This window comes from Gallinula chloropus, assembly GCF_964237585.1.
Source record: "Gallinula chloropus genome assembly, chromosome: 3".
NCBI lineage: Eukaryota > Metazoa > Chordata > Aves > Gruiformes > Rallidae > Gallinula > Gallinula chloropus.
In genome coordinates this window covers 47,664,272-47,684,373 of record NC_140087.1, presented here as the reverse complement: position 1 = coordinate 47,684,373, position 20,102 = coordinate 47,664,272, and the positions used below count along the sequence as shown (strand labels likewise).

At 38.0% G+C, this 20,102-nt stretch overlaps 1 protein-coding gene across 1 annotated transcript in view; it reads left to right on the top strand.

Moving 5' to 3' along the window:
- The window catches only part of SMYD3 (SET and MYND domain containing 3), a gene marked incomplete at both ends in the record, with an annotated part of 393,058 nt that overhangs the window by 316,812 nt on the left and 56,144 nt on the right, over positions 1–20,102 (top strand). Inside the window, one exon of the mRNA XM_084261454.1 lies at positions 6,950–7,060. Coding sequence (XP_084117580.1) covers positions 6,950–7,060 — 111 coding nt within the window. The remainder of the gene's footprint in view (positions 1–6,949; positions 7,061–20,102) is intronic.

The following is a 20,102-nucleotide window of genomic DNA, read 5'->3' as shown; positions in this document are numbered from 1 at the left end:
ATGCATACATATGTGTGTGTGTGCATATATATATATACACACTATATTAAAGCAGCTGCCCTCTTAATTTACCTGGAAATTAAAGTCTCAATCTGAGTTACATGCTTCTTTGAATAAGGATGTGTTTAAGGAAGAAAATGGGCATAAGCGAGAAAGGGAAGATTAAAAAGTGAATATACGTTTAGATCTATTATAGAAAGAGGAAGGAAATGAGAATTACTGTGAGGGAATCTACTAGTCAGCAGTTTAATATTATTTTCAACACCCTATTACTTTTTCCTCTTATAAAACTGCTGCCGCTTTTCATTTTGTGTTCTGCACGGTAGCTTTGCTACAACTGCTTTTCACACTGTCTTACTACTTGCCTGCAGCAGGGTGAGCTCAGTTGTCTTAATAGCCATGTGTTGAATTTACATACCTACAGACATGAAACTGCATTACCTGTTATGAGCTGACTTTTCACTTATATTACTGAAGTCATGATCTGAGCTAATGGGAGAGGAAATACGTGCTAAGAATCTGGGTTTCTCAGATAAATCAAGTGCTTTGAGGTGGCAAAGTGAACAGAGGTTCAAGTCATGAGGTAACAAGAAAAGAAATAATTGTCTGGAAAAAAAATGCCATATTGCATTTAAATGTGCACTAGATTTAGACAGAATGACCCCCTATGTAGTAATTAATAGAAAGTAAAGAAGCACCAAGATTTATTGGGAAGGAGAAGATAAGTAGCACATCAAGCTCAGATTAGTAGAAGAGGATTAGGGTTTCATTATATATGCAGAAAACTTGATGGGACTTCTGGACCATTGCCAGGAAGGTTGCGATCACTGGGATATGATGTGCTCACTAGGCCAGTGAGAAGTAAAAATATTTTTACACATCTGTAGTGCTTTCTATCAGAGAACACTATGGTGATTTACATATGTTAAGGAGTTGTTGACTGTCTATACTCATGAGGAAAACACACATAAGCAGTTGAGGTCACTGGCCATTGTGGTCATCCCACAGTTGTATAAAGAGGGGAGCACCACTAGACCTGGTTTTACTTGTAAACCAAAAGAAGAGATACTATCATATTAGGTGTAGCTGCTGCAGTGTGATGCAGATTTATTCGGGAATAAAATGCATGCCCTAACCACACTGTAAAGTAGTCATGCTGTACGCAGTAACTGAATTAATCAAGTCAGTGATAACAGGCATGCGAGATAACGAGAACCTCAAAAAGTTTTGAAGTCCTATTGACAGTTGGTTTGGTTCCATTTTAGGCTCATGTCTAGGTAGATTTTGTTGGCTTTGCATATTTTTGACAGAAAGGCACGTGGCATTTACGTTTCCCTAATTGACTTTTGGTTTGAACTTTGAAATTTGTTGAAATCCCAAGGCCACAATTTATTTTGGGCAGTAGAAAAATAGGACTCCTGAGACAGAAAATACTTGCCTGAATCTTTATAGAATTAATGTATTAAATTTGATAGCATTTTATATTTGGAACTCCTAAAAATCATTAGCAAAAATTCTTTAGTCCTGAAGTGACGTGACAAGAGGGAAGAATGCTGCCCATCAATGTGATTGATAAAGCACTTCAACTTTATTGCAAGCACACACTTCCTTTTATACTGTTCCTACCACGTGTTATACTTGTCGTATTCTAATTGGCTCTTAACTAAAAGTTACGTTTACAATACTCCACCCATCTTGTAGCCTGGGAATCATGCCTCTTTCTCAGTCCCAGGAACACTGAATCCTTATCACACCTCCTGCTCCCACATCTTGTGACCATGCTGTATGATACACAAAAATACACTGACCGATCGTTGACCCTTCTGTTCCCACCAAGACAGCGTGGGGCCTGGTCTTACTAAGCTACACAGGCGACTGGTTGGACAACTGCTCCATAGGCTCATGGCCTTGCTTCTCAAGCCATTCTGCAACATTGAAGCACTAAGACATCATGAGTCGTGAGTGTTATTTTTTTGTAGACATTGAAAGAAGGGACTCATTTTACGGTTTCCCAAGTTGAAGCTTTGACAAAATAAAGTGCATTGCAGGAATCATAACAAAATACTGAGAGTTGGCAAGATGGAGAAGTGTCTGGTCCTTAAATTTTGATTCAGAAACCAGAAGTTCAGATTTAAGTTTAGGTACATTATTTAGGTATTATACTGATGTGATTCTATGGAATTACATGCTCTTTGAAATCAGAAAGTTACCATTTTAAACAAAACATGCTACAATGGATTTTGTCAGTAAATGTTTTTGTTGATTTTTAAAATAACAGCTTTCATTTCTTTCAATGCTAATATCCTGAATTCTAGTGCTTGACAAACTGGTAATCAACACCAATAAATTTGATTGTTTTCTGTCCTCCATCTGGCATAAAGGGAATGAGGATAGGGAACAGAGGACAGGACAGAAGTGAAAGGAAGACAAGGCTTGGGAGCAGCTGTTGATCATACATAGATTGGGGGTTGAGGTGTCTAGAAAGGGTCTCCTAACATTCTCTAGACTCTACTCTGTACCAAGTTTTAGAGCATAATTGAGTCTAGTAGCAGGAAAAAAGGATAGATTTTATTCTGTATCTACTTAAAAGACTGCAAGACTTTCCAAATCTTGCTTCCAGCAGCTCAAAACAAATTACAACACATTTTTGCTCCTCAGGATAATGTTAGCTATAGTGCTATTACAGCTTTTGTGATTTTAGGTGATGTTACTTTTAAAGTATACAAAGATTTCCTTTTCTTGTGCATTCTTCTTTGCAAAATAGAATTTTAAGTACTGTAGAGACAGATAAGATGTGGGGAAGGATTATAAGAAAGCAATAACTATTTACCTACAGACCACTAGGTCTCCTTCAGTGTAAGGTAGCCTGTCAGCTAGTTTACTTTCTCAAAAAGGCAAACAGCATGCTCTGAAGAGGTCTTCATCATTTCCCTACCCATAAGTAAACACTTTAAGCAACATCAAGACATGTCACTGACTTTTTGTTAATTACTGTGTCTTCCTGGTGTTTTGCAGGCAGACATGAGCTCATTTTGCCTATTCTTCTGTCAGAAGTTGGTTGGTTTAGCCAGGGATGGTTTAGTGCATAGCTCAAATCAGGTAGTCCTGCTGACAGGCGGGATGTATGAGCTGAGGTCTAGCTCTGCTCCAAAATGGAGGCATGGCTTCTCATCAGCTTCACAGTTCAGGTAGAGGAAATTTGTATCTTTCTGCAGGAAGTCACAGAGCAGACTGTACTCTTAGAGAGCAACTACTTTTTAAAATTGATGGTAAATACAAATCATAGTTTCGGATGACCAGCAATGAAATTTATCTTCATGATAGATTTCAGCCAAGTTATGTAATATTTCCGTTATAATTCTGTGAGAAGTTTTATGTCTATATTTGACACATTACATTTTTAAAAGCAAATTTTTCCTTAAGTTGTGAGGCATTTTGGTCATATATGCCAAAACAGAAAGAGCACAGACTTCACAACTTATGTAACTGTCTCAGGGACAGAATTTTGTACACAACCCTCCCTTAGACTGAGACCCATGATCACAAAAACAAGAGGACTCACTGTTTTCCCCGGCTGTTTCCACAAAATAATTGATTTTAAATTTCTACAGAAATGTCTGTACAAACAGCAGAATTACTATGGAAGCTTCTGTGTTACAGAAACCATAAATTAAGTTCACTGCAGCATGGCAGTACCAGAAAATTGTGTCCACCTCATTTGGCAGATGCGCAACATGAGAAACTAACCACCATACCCCTGCTTAAAGAATTTCTGTGTTAAGAGTGAGAAGAGGGGCTCAGACAGGGCTGCATTTCTGAGGAGAAAGTCTTGAGAGTCAGTAAGTCTCACGGCTGTTAAATAATTCCATGCCTTCCTAAGTGTTATTTCATATATATTCTTCAGTTTTGGGGGGAAAAGATTTACTGCATTCTTTATAAGCGATGCAATAAAGAGGCAAGTTTTGGTCAGCTGAAATAACGTTTTAATTAATACCATACATCCCACATGCAAATACCATTAAGACAACCTTTGATAAATGGGCATATTTCCTAAATATGTACAAGTTAAATGAGCCTTGCATCTAATGAAGGAATCCAAAATTAAAACAAGTGTAGGAGAGAGACTTGAATACAGATTTTTTTATGTTTAAACGATTAAATGATTAGTATAGACTTAGTCACTGTAAGGTTGGTCATGTTTCTAAATATTCTAATTACATTTTCCCACTCAGTCTGCCAGCTAAAAACATTTTTTCACTTAGAGATTTCTGCTGGCAGGACTGGGGCCTCTGACAGCAAGAGAAACTCTTAAGTTATTAAAATGGTAAAAAGAGGTGTCAGTGTGACAAAGCTTCTTGTCCTTCTGCCCTGTCATATAGCACATTGTTACGTGACTGTTCATATCCACAACTACTTCGTAACCTCTGAAATAAGAAATTGCTGGTTCTGAACTTTTCCCTACTTCCAAGGCTTCTGCAACATGGATAAAAAAAAAAAAAAGCCCAAAATTGAAAAGCAAGAACTGGACAAAGCCTGTAGGCTGAAGGTAGATGAAACATGTTCAATGTTGACTTTGGGTTTGTCTTGCAGTACTAGAACTGAACCCTGCCTAATGATGGGTTCAACAGTAATGATAGGTTTTAAACTATTGTCTTAAGTATTTTGGCAAAATATAGACTAACAAATCTCACATGATTTTTTTTAAGAAGATTGTTACTGCCTTGCCCTGTACCTGAACTTGATTAAATCTGTTTTCCTGGATGCCACCTGAACCTAAAGCCCAGCAGGACATGGGTCAGAACCAGAGATGTCTATGCAGAAGATAAGAGATGGGGAACATTTCTGTGTGCTGAATGATTTTGACAGAAAACAGTTGAGAGTTGCAAGGAGACATGAAGATCAGAGGCTTGTGATGAGAGAGGGAAATTGGGCTTGGAATGGCTGAAGGGACTACAGCTTGACTGGAAACAGCTTTTTGGGAAGGAAGAGAGAGATCTTTCTTACCCACACCAGGGAGGATGCAGGGTAGGACCAGCTAGTTAAAATAAAAAGGTCAGAGTTGGTGGGATCCCTGAAGATGGTTGGGAAATCAGAGTAGGGCAACAAGGACTGTTAACTTGGGAGAGCAAGAGCATTGGTGATCAAATATGGGGATCACGATGCATGCAGGACAGGCAGAAGGGAAGATCTGACACTGACAGGATGGCAAAATTGGTCCATTGTACCAAGAGTGGCTATTTAAGGAGTGAGAACTGAGAGCCGGAAACCAGGTTTAGATAACCAGGTGTGGAGAATAAGGCTGGAAAATGACAATCGTGACCAGGGGCAGCAGAGAGAGAATAAGAGGGACAGATTGGAGAGAATGGGGCAGAAGAAACCAGGCTAGGAGAAGAGTGGAAAAGAGATAGGCAAAACAAATTCCATCCATTCACTGAAGAAAGTTCAGAGGGAAGACCACAGCTCCTGTGTAAATGACTAGTACAGAGTGTTCTGCCATAGACCAATAATGGTGACACTAATTCTCTCTTGCCCCAGACATGCACAACCTGGGACAAAGCACACTATATAGAACAAAGTACCTAACAAAGTTCTCACACTTTCTAACTTTTCATTATCTGTGGAACTTTAATTTGTCTTTTTCACTAATTATGCTATTAATCTTCAATTATGAGGGGGTTTTTTTTCCTGCAGGCTTTATGCTTATGATCATTTTAAATGCTTGACTTCACGATCTCAGTAATCTTTTAATACAGTCCTCCTTCAATAAGTAATCAAATTACATTGCAATAATAAATGAAAATAAAAAATGCAGACATTGTTTTAGTTACTTGTTAATTGCTTGTTTATTAGAGTGCTCACTAATATACAAAATATAGGTTCTGACAATAGATTTCATAGTCATTACTACAAGGTTTTCCTGTAATTTGTTTGAGTGGACTCTCATGATTTAACTGAGAACCATGTGAAAATTCTTCCAATTAGTTGAAGTGTCAAGGCTCAAGATGAAATAATGTGACCTGTTTTTTTTTTTAGCTCTGACCTCTCTGGAGTGTTTCAAAGTTGGGTGTATAGTATAATCACTCAATAGCGTGTACGACTGAATGCTGGTCTGAGTTGGGCTGTTACTTTGGTCTATACTTTCCCTTATCATTAGTTGGTGTCTGTGCAACACTTTAAACATGTGAAGAACTTTACAAATGGTTAGCCCTGTAAAATTCCCTCTGGCAGGCATCAAAGTAGACAAACTACAGACTTCACCGTAGTCTGTACAGTATGAGGACTTGAAAATGGCACATATCTAAGCATTTTCTTTTATCGTTTTCGTATTTTTTCTTGTAATGATTTCAACAACTATGACTACAATGCTTTTATGCCTCCTTGGTCACAAAGGAAACATCACAGAAATACTGAAGATGGATATGGCATAACAAGAGCTTTCCTCAGGCTCAAACATATATTTGCAAGAAAGTAGGGCCTGAGACAAAATTTTTGGAGATGGTTGTTGTACAACAACAGTGCTAAATGCACACTTCAGCTTTGTAGCTAGGCAGAAAATAAGATTTCATGCCCAGGGACTGCAGATATTGAGCTTCTATTTCCTTTCCTCTCTCTCTTCTCTCTCTCCCTCTCCTTCTTTCCTTCCAAATTAGAATAAAAATTTGAAGTAGTTGTAATTTGGGAGAGGGGGGGATTAAGAGTTTAAATTAATATTGATCTGGAAATGTGACAAAGTGCTTCTGCATGGAAATAATTTTTGTGCTTTTTTTGTTGTCACTGTTTGTAATAGTGGTCAATTTCTTCTAGGAAATCACCTGTTTAGATAAAAATTTATTTTATGCTGGAAACTGTTGTATCCAAAAATGTTACCTTAGCTATACATACACCCAATATGGGTTGTGGGTTTTTTTGTAAAATATACCAACTCTGATTTTGTATGTACTGCACACAGCTCACCATCAGCTATATTGAATCACTGATGCCCACCAGTGAACGCCAAAAGCAACTGATGCGCCAGTATTGCTTTGAATGTGACTGCCTTCTCTGCCAGAATCAAGAAAAGGTAGGTTGTCTGAACAAATTCTTTGCCAATGAAACAGAATTTTCTAAGGCAAATCAATAGCTTCTCTTCCTTTACATATTACTTATCTTTTACTACTTATTGAAAGTCAAGAATAGAGAAGAAAATTACCTCTGTCCTCACTGCTGTTTGTGTTGTGATGAAAGACAAACATGAAGGAAAGAAAAGCAGGAAATGTTGACATGATAAGAAGAATTTCTTGCTAAAACATGCATTGTTCATAAAGCTGGGAACCACTGCTAGTTCCAAGATGTGGTTAAAATAGTTTTGAGATGACTCCTATAACTACATTGTTGGAATGGAAGGACACAGGCTCTTGAGGTAGGACAGGCAAGAGAGATGAGAAGGGTGTATTGCACTCTATGTCAGTGACCAGTTGGAGTGAATGGGTCTCTGTATGGGGCCCCAAAATAAGAAGCACATGAAGCATTTGGAGTGAGTCCAGAGGAGGGCCATGGAGATGATTAGAGGGCTGGACTGTCCATCCCATGAAGACAGGCTGAGAGTTGGGCTTGTTGAGCAGGGAGAGGTAGGAGAAGACTCCTGCAGAAGAGAAGGCTCCGGGGAGACCTTATAGCAGCCAGTGCCTGAAGGAGGTCTACAGAAAAGATGGAGAAGGGGTGTTTATAATGTCATGGAATGATAGGACAAGTGGTAATGGCTTTAAACTGAAAGCAGTTAGATTTAGATGAGATATAAGGAAGAAATTCTCTATGAAGATGGTGAGTTCCTGGCACAAGTTGCCCAGAGAAGCTGCAGCTGTCCCCTTCCTGTCAGTGTTCGAGGCCAGGTTGGATGGGGCTTTGGGTAACCTGGTCTAGTGAAGGGTGTCCCTGCCCATGGCAGGGGGCCTGGAACTGGATGATGTTTAAGGTCCCTTCCAACCCAAACCCATCTGTGATTCTAAGAGGTGCAAGGATCTCTGAACATGAGAGTTAACATTACTTTAAGCTGAAAGGACAGGATTTTTCTCTTCTATTCAGAAGAATAATCTTGGAACTTTAACTGAAGTCACTTTCTCTGATTCTACGGGAAGGCTGCACTTATCCTCATCATAATGTTAAATTAATTCTGATGACCACCTGCATCAAGAATTTTCACGAACTAGCAGACATATTCAGCAGTTGTTAGTGAGTGTGGTGAACCTCCTTGGATGACTGACTGTAGCTTTTATACTCTCTTTCATAAATTCTTGGATTAGCAGGTCAACAGTTGAGTAGATAAAATTTTGTTCTGCGTGACCTTTTATAGGACTCAGTCTACCCCGGTTTCATTATATTCTGGGTTGCTTCATATTTATACAGCCTGGCCAGAATAATTTTGGCTCTAAGCCTGATGAGAGATTAAGTGGAATATGCAAAATGAGGCTCGCTTCATAGCAGTTTATGCAGCTTGTCTCTCTAGTTATATGTACACTTGTTCTTTTTGGTTTTGGATTGGAGTGTTTTTTGGTGCCAGTCACATACCATAGCTAAATGTGTTTCTGGTAGATTAGAAATGGTAAGAAAGATATTGATGATGAAAGGTATTGATGACAATGTGATTCCGGGGAGCATGATATGATTCATCAAACAATTTCTGTAAAAATAAAATATTTTTTTAAAAGTTTGAATTCTGTGTTGGGTAGGACAGTTGTGTCTGTGTGTGTGTGTGTTTAGTTTTGTTCAAGCCAAAGAATGCTTATTAAATACATAATCTATCCTTTGATTCATCAGTAAGTAGTTTGAAAAAGAGAACACAGAACAGTTTCAGGCTTATGGCATAATGGTAAATTATTTCCTGTTCATGTGCAAAAGTTGTTGACATTCTGTGCCTGACAAAGATTGCTGCACTGCTACTTGGAGGCAGTGAAGTAGAAACCTCTTTTTGTCTTTCTGTGAAAGATGGTCACTCAAGTGCCATGAAATCTTGGATTAGTTTTGGGGAATTTCATCCCCATAGATGTAGTGACAATTAAGGAATATTAGTGGGCTAATGCGTCTTTACGGATCACTTAGCTGTTTGTGGAGGGGTAGACAAGTGGTGCAAAGACTATTCAGGATGTGGAATATTTTAAGAAACAAGATCCACAGGCTGGAGTATACTTCACTGTAAGAGTCAACATACATCAAGAAATGTTATAGTGAAGTTATGTGTGTATGTAGATTAAAGGAATAGTTTCATTAACATGTTAAAATAAATTACTTTTTTCCCTCTTTGAAATATTTAACTGTGGTTTGAATTCATCTTCTATAGATTGTTTTTGCCCAATGACAAAACTCCCTGTGGGGGTGATATTGCAAAATGTTTGGAAAGCTCTTTGTGACTGCATTCTGAAGTTACGGAGTTACTTCATTGTTATTATGTAAAGAGGTTTGTGAAGGGCAAGGAACCTCATGTCAACTTTGTCTATGGATGTCTGTGGAGATGACATCTTTATCCTCAGCTTCAGGGTAAAGTATAAAATATAATTGGCTAATAGTAAATGCCCATGTTGCAACATTACTTTGTAAATACAGTGGCTTAGTCAACCATAATCCATCTCATAAATCAGGTGAAAATACGAATGTCAGTTTGGCTAAGAAATGCTTTATGCCTTCTAAGTTCTTGGGTGTCAAGGATTTTGTCAGTTATAGTCATCTCATCAAAAAAGCTAGAATCCTTTTTGTTACTCCCAAGTTCCAGTCTTGCTGAGTGTGCCTGACAGCTGCTGAGCACATACTCAGGACCAGTGAAAGCAGAGAAATAACTCCTGAGATGTACACATTACAGTAAAACTAAGTCAAGTAATTTCCACTTTAGCTTTTATTCTACTTCTTTAGTAATGTTTTAAATTAAATTAAATTAATTTAATTATGCTGCTCCACGAGGTATATATAAACACAGAATCAACACTCACCTGCTCATTGTTGTTTCTGTGCCAGCTGTCATGGATAGCAGAGTGCAGTTGCAGCTAGGTAGGTTTAAGCACACTAACCTCCAGACTGTCAGTAAAATTTGCACTTTGAACATTTATCTCTGGCTGCTGCTGTGGACAACTATATCTTACAACTTGTGTCACTGCTTTTTCACTGCTACTTGTGCTAAAATTGATAAAACTCAGGTAGTGGTTACATCATACTACATCCCTCAGTTCAGCTGTGCATATAAGCAGGAGTAGTTTCTCAAAGTGCTTTTTTGCCATTCTAGGTTATATGGTTCTGTGAGGGCTTTTTCTAATATTTCAGGCATCTGATGAACTATGATTTAAGATGCAACTTACCTATGAGGAAATACTCTATATCACAGCTGTATAAACCTGCAAAATTTACTCCAACACAAGCAACAACTGCAAAATTCAGTCACTTGGTATTTCTAACTATATAGGGCAACTTCATACATCATAAGAATCTCCTTTAACCACTGCCTAAGTATACACCGTTCACTTGCACAGTCACCTGGATCTGAGGCTGCAATATGGCAGAGGCTGGATTTTCAAGGATGCTGAAACAGGCTGCAGCCCAACCACAGGGACCCTGCTGAAGTTGTTGAAGTTGATGCTCATCTCCAACTGATGCACACCATCACACTTGATGGGAGCAGACGCAGCTCTAAACCAAACGGAGTCCATGCTGTCACAGTTGAATTGCATATCATGGGAGCAAACGTGCTGCTGATGATGAAAGAACATCAGAGTGATTCTGTGCTCGCTACACAGTGGTAGGTTTGGGTTTTTATCTGCCTTCCCAGCTGTGAGAGCAGCCATGGAATGATCCTGGTGAATAGCTGTCATCAAGGTTGAGAAAATATGGAGGCAAACAATGGCAATGAGCTGGACCTGTGGATCTCAAATCATTCTTGGTGCCTGGGCCTCAATGTCAACTGCATTTTGATTCTAAGATCACAAAATATAATGATGGCCAGTGACTTTTAGCAACTGGCCAAGCAGCCTGTCTGATGATTTACAAGGGAAAGAGTAGTGTCTGCTAACACATCTGTGTAAACTGGTTAAAATAAGGTTAAGGTGAACCTTTTAGCAGTAAAGTTACTGCCAAATTACGTGGCACTAGCTACAGATCTTAACAATATTTGTAACTGATTTTGGCTGAAATTAAAAGAAAAAAAGCAGTAAGTAAAGGAGGGAAAAAAGATGTGTTTCTAAAATTCACTCATAGAATATTTCCTGACTAAGTTAAGTTATTGCTACTGTAATGTCTTCAGTTCATTGTATCTCTGACAGTGTTAGACGTTATTTGCTTGATTTTAAGATCAATCTGCACTGTAATTTGGGCATGTGTGCTTTCCTAAAAACTGAACTTTTGGCAACATATTACTATTCCAGCACATAAAAGCCCCTTACATTAATTATAATTAAAGATGGGATTACATTGATGACAAACATTTTAAATGAAGAACAGTTTTTTCCACGGTCTTGAGCCAGAAAATTGTTCATGTTCTACACTTTCAGCCAAGGATTTCAGGGAGATTTGTGCTCATAGAATCACTTTATTATGAGTCGTCTTTCTCCTTTTGAGCCAGGATTTAGCATTTTAGTCTAGCTCAGTTTTTGGAAGGCTTTTATTTATTACAAGGTCAAAAGCAATGGGTTTGAATCAGAATCATTTTAATATTTGGCCAGTATTTAATAGTTGCCAAAGTTAATAATAACATAATGCCAGTAAGTACGTTATTCCTTTAATCAGTTTATTGCTTTTCTTAGTACTTACTTATATTGCATCCTGAGTTTTGGTAGAGAACATCGCAAGTCCAATTTCCATCTCAAGGACTCTCAAAATTAGGTCACCCAAACAGCAGCCAAGCCATCTACATGAAAATGTCACTTGCAATTTTTTAGCCAGTATTGCACTTCCGTACATCCACCAGCAATTTTATTTAAAAAAAAAAAAAACACCCCCCTAAATTAATTCCTGAACCTACTGGAAGATGTGATATTCTTTTCCTGACCTAGGAAACAATGCAACTGGAGTTTAGGAATTTCATAAAATGTAAATGATCCTGTATGTAAGTTGATCAAATTTGTCGCTAGCACATATGTCCGTGGTAGGTTTACCTCACCAGGGTTTCTGAGAGATCCTTAAATACGGCCAAGGATGGAATTTACACATTTTCACCTTTGATCTCGGTGTCAGTGGTTGCTTGGAAAAGCATATTATTGAATCACAGAGGCATTGGTACATGAAAAATTTTATTATTGTCTGTGGTTTTGAATTAGTATGTAAAGGTTTCATGTAAGATTACTGTACTGGTGTTAGTACAAAAATATCACCTCTCCCTCAGGGAGCGTATATTTAGGACACAGGAAATACAACTTTGTATGTTATGAAGTGCCTTTTAAAATTGCTGAATTGTCAAGTGCATAAAGTTTGTGTCCCAGTTTCCCCAATTTATTTTTTTTCAGGCATTTACATTCTCACTAAGTTTTCTAAGTGCAATGTGAAAGTTGAAGTCTCAAAATTAATTCAAAAGATGAAGTTTAGGAAGCAAGGATTAAATAGGATTGTTGAAAACAAGTGTGTTCATACAGCTAACTGAGCGTTAAACCCTGTGATCAAAGTGGAGAGTTAAGTAGGAGCATCTGTGTCTCTAGTGATGACTCCAAGGTACTTACTAAGTAGTAAGGTACTAAGGGTGTGTTAAAAAAAAAAAAACAATGGGTCTTTGTTCCAACAAAATGCTGGTTTAATCCATGTCCTATCAAAAGATAGAGTTTGAAATAATTTATTTTTGAAACTGTCAGTTCATTCCTCATCTTTTTACTGCTTTACCACTAGAACTGCCTTTGAAACAAACTGCAATATGTAGTCAAGCCAAACCTTAGTCATATTTCACCCACCTACCCTTTCAGCCCAATGTTAGTATAACCAATGTCTACAAAAGCCCGTGGCAGTAATTAGCAGCCCACTGGGACACAATTCTGATTCTTTCCATAGGTGGTTGGCTGATTAACAACTCCATCCTTCTGGCAAGACATTTGGTAATGACATAAATCCTGGATCAGTTCCTGAAATCCAACAGTCGATCTAACAGTCTTCTGTTCCCTTTCAGAGGATCTTACCCTCTTGGGATGTATTTCTGAACAGACAAGGACAGAGGGCTTTTTTTTTTTTTTTAAGTGCTAAAAATTACACTAAAACCCATGGCAACTGCTTCTAATTTCTGAGCTCTCTTGTTCATTAACAAAGGCATCATCTCTTCAGCTTCTTAGTATTTCTTCCATGACCTCTGAGTCTTCGATCTTTCAACATACTAATTTTTTTCCATCAAAGGGCAGTCCGACAGACAGCACCAGACACTGACAAATAGTGTGTCATCATTTTTTCATGACAACTTACCTCTCCCAGTTGCTTCAGGACTTCTTCAGTGTGCTCTGGTCATGATTTGGCAGCTGTCAGCTGGAGCTCGCTTGGGTTGTCAAAGGTCACGGAGAAGATACTGCTGTTCTTATAAATAGATGTGACTTCAGAGCCGTACGCAGACTCCTTCTTGTTCAGGGGATACTTAATAAGGAAACCTGTATCTATTTGGTCCAGTAATTTCATATTTGAAGCTGAGGTAGGAGGGAGAGTGTGGTACTCTCCTGGGAGTCCAGTGCTCTGCTCATCTGAGTGGAGCAGAATCTCATTCTTTTCAGACCCAGCCATCCAAGTGGAAATGTAAATCTTTTGGCAGATGTTTTAAGCAGAAACACTTTTTTGCCAGGGGAAGGGAGTCTGTTCTCATCACTGGTTCAGGCAGTAGTGGCTACATTTAAGTGCCCAGGTAGCAGTGTTCCCCCTTGATGAATGTCTAGCTTCCTTGGACGGTTATTAGAAATAGTTGTTACTGTTATGATTTCTTTTTTTCAGATGGTGTCATTCCTATAGCAGTCGCTGTTTTGTCTCTGCTGAGAGATAAACAGGAATAAGAAAAATCTTGCTCTGGGTTAGCATTCCAAATAGAAGATAGAACATGCTAAGAGAAACAGGAGTAATTTAAAGCATAAGACTAGATCAGACAAATCATTTTCCAAACACTATTTCCTGCAGTGATATGGGGAGGACTAGTTCACAGGTTTTTTCTAAACATATATTGGAATCAGTCATTGTTCTATCTCATCTTGAATCTCAAATTCTCTTTCACTGAGGTTGCTATAATGTCTTGCATGTCAAGGTGGTTTCTAATATCAGTATACTTAATGAAATAATCTTGGTTTTGGATGCCTTTTCTTCATCTGTCTATCAGTCCCTTTCTTTTACTCTAAGTGATGTTTGATCTTTTTTAATCCCATGAATAGATAATTTACTTGAAATATGGTAGATTGTAATCCAGATCCTGTTTCGGTCAGAAAAAAAGATTTTGCTACTCTAAACCGCAGAGTTTTCTGGACTGCCTGTGATTCAGTTTTCTGGGTTCAAGAATCCCTCCTGTTAAGTTTCCCACTTTGGACAAAAGAATATCTGCATCAGAGCAAACCCAATATTTTATCCTAAGTGTCAGAGCACTCCAGAGCAGGTAAAGGGATCCTACAGTTCTCTCAGTGCTTCAGGCAATGGGTGAGGTTCAGGTGGGTATAGGATACAGACAGCTCACTGCATCTGTTTTCCTAGATTTTAGCTCCACAAGTAGTGATAGGAGCTTGGATCTTTGTCTTCCCGAGTGTATATTGTAACTAATGGGATATGAAAAAGGAAAAGAAAGTGAGTGGAAATACCTTTTTCTCATCTGTTCTCTGGATGTAAGCTAAATCCCTTTCTGCATAAGGAATAAAATTTATACTAACATTTGAAGACCCAAACAAGGATATCAGCAATTTATGGACTAATTATAACTTCAACATTTGCTGGGATCCTATATGTTTTGCTCTCTGTATTTCACTGTTTTCTCTCCTGATGGACTCTTAGCTCTTTACGGTGAGTACTTCTTTTACTCTGTATGGTCTAAAAACCTGTGCAACAGTACAGGTGTGGTTCTGATACTGCCAGGTTGATAAATAGTAGCAACGGTAAAGTGTACAAACATTCTGAGTTACACCAACATTGGAAGAAAACAAGATGGAAAAAGACTCTTTCCTCTTTATGAAAAAAAAAAGGGTGTGTATCTTGAATAGCCCACAATTTTGTTGGCTGACTGCAATTTTTTTTGCAGTAGACCATCTTCAGGTAACTTCAGCAAAAGCTATTTTCATCTCCAAACTCATTCCCTATTGAAGAAATCACCCAAAATTGGCCAGAGGGACAGTCTCCATTCTGAAAAACAAATGGTTTCAACTGTGGTTCCTATGATGCCCTGTCATGTCAGTGCATCCTGTCTTTTTCTTCAGATTCTGGATATAGTTTCTTCGTACTCCACATTTCTGATTCCTAATGCCATCCTGGTTGTGTACTATATACTTTATGATGTTGGTCAGTTTGCTGTCTTTTTATTTTCCTTAGCTGAAAAAACATGTTAATAAATCTTACCTTTCTTACAGTATACTTTTTCTGACATCAATCACTGTCCATTCAGTGCCTGGAAATCACAAGAACAAAGTACTACACATAGGGTAGCTGTAAATGCTTGGTAAAAAAAAATGTAATATTAGCTTCAGTGCTATGTCTGTTGCCCAAGTTTTCTGATAATTCAAATCAGAGGAGAGGGATGATGAGAGGTTTTGTAGAGCAGACATGCACAGTGGGCCCTGAAGTAAGGTTATGGTTTTACTTTATATCAGGTAAGAATAGCTTAAAATGGTCTGGAAAAAATATTATTCAGTAGTCGAAAATTTGTATCTGATAATCTGCCCCATCCCTAAATCTATGACCTGAACAATCTCCTTGGCCTATGTGCTGTGACAGTGTATTCTGTGATCCATTTCACTATTACTTTTTGTGGTGAAGTAGACATGTATGTACAGTGAACAAAACCAGGTTTAGTGGGGAAAGCAACATTGTATACATATTTGTATGTGCAAAGGTACATATATAGAACAGACAGGGACAATTTTGAAGATACTATACCTTTTCAGTCAGCAATATATTACCCACGTGGTACATTTTGGTGGTTGTTGTCTTTGTCTGCTATTTGTTTTGTGATCTTTGGTAAGTAACATAAGCCCTCCATAAACTCAATATGACATTAAAAAGATGAGTTATTATTTAGAATATCTCAGCATGAGATTCACTACAAAGAATACACACGTTGTTATTTCCCATGCCACATTGTGGAAGGACATCTTTCACTCTTGTCTTCTTATTTAGATGAAGAAAGTAACTTTACTGTCATCTGCCTCTGAACTTTTAGACACTCTTTGTAAGCCAAATGTTAGTTTTTAATATTATTTTTCAATGATTGAATGATTGATTTAGGAGCCTGTGACAAGGTCATCAGGTATCATGACTTCATTTTAATGTTGTTTTGACAGTGCAATTCTTCAAAATTTGGGGCTTTGTTTGAATTTGTAGGAAGCCCCATAGATTGGGAAAGACAAAATCAGGCTCTTCGTGCCTAAATCAGTTCCAGTCCTTAACTAATTTCCTCTGAGGTCTATTAAAGCAAAAATGAGCTCATCTGAATAGCAAGGAAGTCTATAACTTTTGAGACTGTAAAACTGCAGACTGAATGCCTTGGATTGAAAAATTGCTATGGTAAGCAATGTGCCATATCAATTTCTTGCCAGTAATTTAATTAATATCATCACAATGCAGTAACTAAGGCTGTAGCTATAAATTTTGCAGTTGTGTTTTCTCTTCAGATATGAATAGGAACCTTTTGTTGTGTAAAACACAGCAGGCTTGAAAAGGCTGAGTTTACTCCAGCCATGTGAGTTACAGCAGAGGACTGTGTAATTTGTTGACCCATTGCAGGATGTCCTGTTATTTTCCAGTAGATTGCTCAGTGATTTGTATGAAAGCCGCTTGATTACACTGCAAGCAGCGATTTGAATTGGGCATCATGGTAAAACAGTGTATCACAATGCTGCCCAAGATCTACCTGACCACAGTCATTAAGAAAAACGTGTTGCTTTAGAAAAATAAAGCATGAATTGTCATCTTAGTGCTGACAAGTGTTGGATACAAACTAGAGTTTCTGCACTTCCTTTGACACTATCTCTGTAACTAAATTTTTACTCTCAAAATATTTCTAGTGTACATCTTCATGTTAAATTTACATCATTCCCATGCACAAGAGAAGTCCTTGTGGACTTTGAAAGTTCTTGATGTGATTCCAGCTGCTGCATAATAGTACAGTAGTTTGAATCTATAGACATTTGGTATAGGGAAGAAAGATACTGTGAAGATCAGTTATTAGTACATTGTATTTGGTTAATGAACGTAAGGATACATGTAAAATGAGCTGCTTCTCCCATACTCCAAACCCTCATGTGCAAAAGAAATTTTAAAAAGGAGGGCTGGAAATAGCATGCTTTCCAGAGGGGAGGCATCCACCTGACTGGGAAAAGTATCCTAGAACAGTATGTCAATTTTTAAGCACTGAGTGAAGTACTTAGTGGGGAGTACTTAGCCGAAGTCGAGAGATGGATAACCAGTACCTTGAACTGTTTTGGGAAATTGCAAATCTGATATAGATTATGTATCCTCAGATTGTTCCAGCAGGTCCCATAAATGGTTGGTTACTTGTGAGTCAAGATGTCTAACTTTCAGTGCATATTTTGTGATTTAGGCTACCTCTCTTTGGTTTGAATCACCTTGGCTGCTCACTATTGACTGTTGAGGCATTTAAAAACTTCTAACAATGTCAGTCAAGAGGAACAAGCTGCACAACAGTTATTCAAACAGTAAATAAAGGCCCTGAGAAATATTCAAAGGCACATTAATGGTTTCCATGATACTATGACATTTTAGAGAATGTCCTTTTCATAGAAGCACAGAATCATTTGGGTTGGAAGGGACCTCAGAGATCATCTAGTTCCAACCCCCCTTCATTCACTGGGTTGTGTCCATTTTCCTTTTTTTTTTTTGTGACAATGACTAAAATGTCCATATTAGTGAATCAGAATAATGGAGTGCTAGAAAGGTACTGGGAAATATTTGGTTTAAGCACTTGTTTGCCTTCTGGAATGTTTCTAGCTGCTTCTCCTAAAGACTGGAAGAACATCTACTGGTGTAAGTTGGTGCTAAATAGAGGATAGTTGATAATAATACTCCAAAGTTAAAAGTTCTTGGAATAACTAAAACGCTGTACATCTTTTAGAGTTACTGCATACCTCTCTCTTGATTGTATGAAACTAATATTCAAATAGGGGAGGATTGAATTTGTTTGCAAAATTCTAGAGGAGGAAACTAAATACTGTGCTCTCTTAAGAGCTGCAGTTTTACAAAATGAATTCAACCTTTTTTTATTCATAATTTTAAAATCTTGGAGAGTGGTCAGTGTGGGTTTGTGCATCCACACTGAATATTCAAACAACATGCTTGTGAGTTAGGCAGTTGATTTTTATCAGTGCTCTAGGAATTTCCACTTTTACTCTAGATACAATTTTATCATGTGATATATCATGCACTGAGTTATTAAATTGCTTTAATACTAGTGTTTAAATTAAATAGTTAACCATGTCAGTATATCTTCAGTTAGAAGATATGGGCACAAATTCAATGGGTACAAATTCTTCAAATCACTGAGGCATAAATTGAACTTTGATACACAGCAAACTATACCTCTACTTAGTGAAGTGTTTAGTCATGTGCATAAATATTAACTTTAATGGGTTTTATGCATGCATTTAAACTTAAGTATATATATTTCAGTGCACTGATGAATGTGGATTGGATTATACATTGTGAATGCCTAAAAGTTCTTAGAATTTCAAACCTCTTTTAAGCCATTAACTGTCCTCAGTGGCACTCTGTGTCTTCACAGGTTGCAGAATTAAGGAATAAAGCAGATTTGCCTTGTAGCTGTCAGTTTGATTGGTAAGATAGACCTAGAGATTGCAGTATCAAATGTGTAGTCTGAAATACCAGCCTCACAGTTGCTAGGGATTAGACTGAACAGTATCCTTCCTCAGGTAACCAAGTTACCCACAGGGGGTTTTTGCACTGATGCTGGAAATTACAATGGAATTACAAATGTGCCAAGAATTTTTGGGTGGTCTGGCATAAGGTCCTATTTCTTCTGATGCTAAGCTGTAAATACTTTCCTTTGCTTTTCCTCCTTTCCTCCTATCCTCTGACTTTTATGAGTTGATAAGTACTGAACTTCTATTTATTGCTCCTCCCATGGTCCTATCAATTATTTTCTTTCAGCTTGTAACTTATGCTGCTTGGATGGAAATTTTGCAGACAGCACCAAGCTCCTGCAATTAGGAGGTTTATACAGGCAGCTCTGTTGCAGACACAAAACGTGGTCCTGTTGCTCATGGAATAAACTGCAGCTTCCATCATCTTGTCTGACAGTAGGCAGTGGGGTTTCAGGCCTGTAAAGTGCTGATCATACCCAGGGGCCCAAGCTGTGTGAGGCACAAGAATTTTGCAAAACCATATGGAGAAAGGGCAGTGAAAAGAACTGGGATAGCCATTTTTTGATGAAACTTTTTTCACCAAAAGGAGTAGCAGTATTTAAGGGACCTAGTTTAAAAATGAGTGTGGGAAATTACTTGGTCAGCAGCCAGAATTACCAACACTTAACTGACATGACTTCAGAACGTGTTCAATACGTGTACCTCTCATTTGAAGAGCCTACAGTTCCAGGCAAAATGCTATGGTGAAGAAGGTGATGCTATGCTGTTTAGCCCTGTATATTGTTCATGTTTTGACAGATCTCTTTAGATACTATCCTGCTTTCTTGCTAAGTAACCTAGCATCTTTGTGTGCTGTTTTTTCAGAGAGGAAATATGGTCTGTAATGTTATTTCCTTAGGTTGTTATTATCGACTGCCTGTAAAACAGCAAAGCTTTATTAATACTGCTTGATCTGTGAGCATTATTGGTCTTTAAAAAGTTCAGTTGGGCTGTGGCATTCAAGACCAGTAAAAGCTCTGAGCTTTTTTGGTGTTTCTTCTCTTGCTACAGGAATTTGTACATATACACTCTAATTATATATACACTCTAAGGATTGTTCTGAGAACAAAC